General features: G+C 39.2%; 1 protein-coding gene across 1 annotated transcript in view; it reads right to left on the bottom strand.

Moving 5' to 3' along the window:
• LOC119576387 (eye-specific diacylglycerol kinase-like) overlaps positions 1-5,000 on the bottom strand; it is a gene marked incomplete at its 3' end in the record, with an annotated part of 202,944 nt that overhangs the window by 23,397 nt on the left and 174,547 nt on the right. Inside the window, 1 exon segment of the mRNA XM_037924058.1 lies at positions 878-1,005. Coding sequence (XP_037779986.1) covers positions 878-1,005 — 128 coding nt within the window.

The following is a 5,000-nucleotide window of genomic DNA, read 5'->3' as shown; positions in this document are numbered from 1 at the left end:
CAAGAAAAAGCAGAAGAAGAAGAAGAAGAGAAAGAAAGAGAGAAAAAAGACCTCCAAGGGAGGCGGAAAAGGGCGAAGGAGCACCCCGTTGACAGCGCGCGTCCTGGCGAAGGAACTCGACCGAAGGAGCTGGAGGAGGCAACCCGAGACCTGCCAGGGACGAAGCACCCCTCCCCCCTCTCTATCTCTTCCTACTCCTCCTCTTCCTCCTCCTTCTCCTTCTCTTTCTCTATCTCCATCTTCACCTCCATATCCTCCTCCTTCTCCTTCTCTTTCTCTATCTCCATCAACATCTCCATATCCTCCTCCTCCATCTCCCCCTGTTCCTCCTTCTCCACCTCTTCTTCCTCCTCCATCTCCCCCTGCTCCTCCTCCTCCATCTCTTCCTCCTCCTCCATCTCCTCCTCCTCCTTCTCCTCTATCTATCGGGAAGAACTTGTCTTACTTTCTCATTCCTTCGTCTTCCTCTTCTTCGTTTTTTCATCCTCTTTTCGTTCTGCCTGCTTGTCTGTTTGCCTGTCTGTCTGTTTTTCCTATCCTTTTCAACACACACATACAGAATGCCACAGAAACACATATATGCATATACATTCATAATACATACATACATATATATATCTTTATCCAAAACGTACACATAAGCGTATGTCTGAATATACATAGATTAAAAAAAAATATATATATATATATATAAAAAATCACCTCCCACCAAAGAAATCCCTCCTTTAAATAAGAAAAAAGAAAAAAAAAATCCACCAGAAAAATGAAAAATCACCCCCACACCCCCCTCAAAAAAAAAAAAAAAAAAAAAAAACAGGGAAAGGATGAAAGCCTCTCTCAAGACCGCCATCGCCAACGACCCCCCAAGACGACTTACCTTGTCACGCCCCTTCCTCTTGGTGGACGCCCTCTTCTTGGGGGACTTGCGGAGCGACGACTTGAAGGAGCCGCGGCGAGGAAGCTTCACGATCCACGAGGGCGGGACGATGATGCTGGAGTGGAGTCCTGCCGAAGGGAACGGGAAGGGTTAGAGCGAGGGCGGCGAGGGTCGAAGAGGGACTCAGGAGATGCATAAGTAGATTTACATGAATGTATACGTAAGCACACACACATACATATACACACATATGTATATATACACACATATGTGTATAAATACAGAGATATATGTATGTATGAATATATGCATATATGCATGTATCATATATATATATATATATATATATATATAAACACACACACACACACACACACACACACACACACACATGTATACACACACACACACACACACACATATATATATATATATACAAATATACAAACAAGTATGTATGTGTGTTGAAGTTGACTAAACAGAAAATATATTATCAATATGATCACAATGTACTAAAAGTGATGGTAAAAAAGACAATGATGATGATAATGACAACAGTAATGTCAACAAACAAAATAACAACAACAATTACAATATCAACAACCCCAGCATAATAATAACAAGTGTTAAAGATACTAACAACATTAATTAGGACAATGAATATTAATAATACTGCCAATATCACATCGTCAGCATGACTCATGTAATAACAATACCAATAATGCTGCTGCAACTTGCAAATAACAAGAACAGTAAGAACATCCCTTTTCACAAGTCAAACATTACATCAGTCTACCCGACAATATATGAAACAGGGCTCGACGTGACCTTAGACTTTTTACACAGCGCTCATCCGAAGCCTGCCAATTCCACAAATATTTTCAAAACCGATTAAAAGTGTGGTTTCAAATCTCATCTCAAAAGCACTTGGTTGAAGTGACCCTATACGGCGAAAATATTCAAGAGCAATCTGAATTTTAAATTGTACGGTTAAGCCAAGGAGGGCAAATGTCATGTCAGAATTCAACATGGAAAAAAAACACAAGTAATATATATCTTAGAAAAAAAATATCATGGCTGTCTACTAATGCTAAGATCTGTCACAAGTTATAATGGAAACTGACAGTTTTGGCTGCCGTGGCTACCGGGGGCAAAAAGTTAAAATATATACCTACACGCTCACTCACACACACACACACACACACACACACACACACACACACACACACACACACATACACACACACACACACACAGATACATACATATGTATATACATACGGTTCTGTATGTATACGTATAAATGTTTATATACAGCATAGATATTGTCTGTGTATATGAATCTTTATTCATGTATCTATGTGTATGTATATACACATAAACAAACAAAGACAGACAAACACACACACACACACACACACACACACACACACACACACACACACACACACACACACACACACACACACACACACACACACCCGCTCTTCAGTCCAGTGACAATCAACCCGACTGGACCGCCGATAGAACTTCCCTCCCAGCATGAAATTCATCTGAAGTCCGAAATTCATTCCACACGCCCAGCTGGACTCCGCACGGCCGCACCTTCTGCTCTCATGCACGGGAAACAGGAGCAATCATGAGGTTGGCTGCTTAATTTCCATCTAATGATTACATAGTGAGGGAATGGGGGAGGGGGGAGGGAGGGAGAGAGAGAGAGAGGGCAGAGGAGGAAGGAGGGGAGAGGGCAGAGGAGGAAGGGGGGGGAGGACAGAGGGGGGGAGAGGACAGAGGGGGGCGAAAGGGGGAGGGGGGGGGGAAAGGGGAAAGGATGTGGGAAAAGATATAAAAGGAAGAAATAAAAATAGAACGTACACAACCAAAAAGAAAACAAAGGAAAGGAAACAACAAGAAATATGAGAGAAAAAAATCGAAAATCGAAAATAATCTTTTAATAAAATCGAACGCGAATCGAAGTGCAATTTCGCGTTGAACAAAATATACGGCAAACACCCCATAAAACATTCCACATAATTAATGTCAAAAGCCCGGAGAGAGAAATGCAAATTAAAACCAATATCCAGCGACTCCCCTCGAACAAAAAAAAAATAATAGTGAATAAATACATGAATAAATAAATATATAATATAAATAAATAAAATAACAATGCCGGGACCAACGAAACCCAAACTCGATTTAACAATGGCCTCCAAAATAGGCATAAAGATACCAAAGAAAAATAAATAGATAAATAAATAAATAAATAAACAAATAAACAAATAAACGGATATCAGACTCTAACATATGATCAGCAAGCAATAAATGGTTAAGTGTTTGTCGCGTCAGCTTTAAAGCGATCAACGGGGCTCCCGAGATACGGCCGAAACCCGTGAATTATATACAATGGAAGTTTCTGTGGGCCGCTCTGGAGGTGCTCATCCCCCCCCCCCCCTTACGACGACGGTCCCGATCTTCTTATGTCTTGTCTAAGAGTGATCATTCCTTGCAATATCTGCTGTTACAGTAAAAAATAATAAAAACAAATAATATCGGTAATGAAAATAACAGCCATAACATTTACAATGATAATGATGATAATAATAATAATAATAATAATAATAATAATAATAATAATATAAACAACGACAGTAATAATTATAATAATAATGATAAAAACAATAATAGTAATAATGATGAAGATGATGATAATGATAATTTCATTAACAAAAACAATAACAACAATATTAGTTATTATCATCATTATGATAACCATAATAATTATTATGATATTAATAAAAATAACAATTATTATCAATATTTTTTACAAACATATTATCACATTTGTCATCATTAATGTTTTACTGTTATTGCTATCATCCTCCTTATAACTCACTATCATCAACATTAACATCATTATATCATTATTATATCAACATTAACATCATTAACATCATTATATGCATCCTCGTCATCATTGTCATTATCGCTATCATTTAGAGACGCCAGAATGCGAATTGAGAATAAATTAGTAGGTTTAGGTACAATACGGATGTGTGTGTACATAAATACATACATGTTGGGGATAGTAAGTGCATTAGCACGTGTGCATAAAATATACGTAAAGGCACGCACGCACGCACGCACGCACGCACGCACGCACAGACACACACACAGACACTCACACGCACGCACGCACGCACGCACGCACACACACACACACACACGCACACACACACACACACACACACAAACACACACACAAACACACAACCAATCAAAAAAAAAAAAAAAAAAAAAAAAAAAAAAAACATAAATAGAGATAAAAAAATAGTCCCCTCCACTATACCCCATACCCCCATCAAACCCCCTCCCATCCCCTCCCCTCCCCTCGTCCGTAGGTGCATTTCAGCTCTACGTAGGGCCCTAAATAGCGCACTTTGGGGTAACGACGAGGTGCCCGATGAAGGTAATGAGGGAAGTTAAGGGCGCGCAGGTGAGACTGGCTGACACACCCATCCGTCCTAAATCCTCCTTCTCTTCCATTCCCTTTCTTCTGCTCTTCCATTTCCTTTCTTCTTCTCTTCTATTCCCTTCCTTCTGCTCTTCCATTTCCTTTCTTCTTCTCTTCAATTATCTTTCTTCTTTCTTCAGTTCTTCTTCTTCTCCTCTTCATTTTTTTCTTCTCTTCATACATGTATTCCTATTCCTCATGCTACGCGTAAGCTTCTCTTTCTTCCTCCTCCTCTTCTCTTTCTCTCTTTGCCACCTCCATCTACTTCTTTTTTCTTCTAGAACTCCTCCTCCTCCTCTTCCTCTTTCTTTTTTTCTTCTTTTATTTTTCTTTCATTCATTTTTCTTCTTCTCCTGCTCCTGCTTCTGCTCCTCCATCTCCAACAACTCCACCTCCACCTCACCCCCCTTTACTTCCTCATCCCTCACTCAGACGATTAAGATCAATTTTTATGGATGTCTAAATTTGAACACAAGATTTATCTCTAAATATAACAAATATCCTACGAACAATGCCTGTGTATGCCAAGGTATAAAAACGATACACACAACATTATGAAAAATTACAAGAAAAAACAAAACCCGTAACTAAAACACCCGGAATAAATATACG

The sequence above is a fragment of the Penaeus monodon genome, chromosome 8 (genome assembly GCF_015228065.2).
Source record: "Penaeus monodon isolate SGIC_2016 chromosome 8, NSTDA_Pmon_1, whole genome shotgun sequence".
NCBI lineage: Eukaryota > Metazoa > Arthropoda > Malacostraca > Decapoda > Penaeidae > Penaeus > Penaeus monodon.
This window is presented reverse-complemented; position numbering and strand designations above follow the sequence as displayed.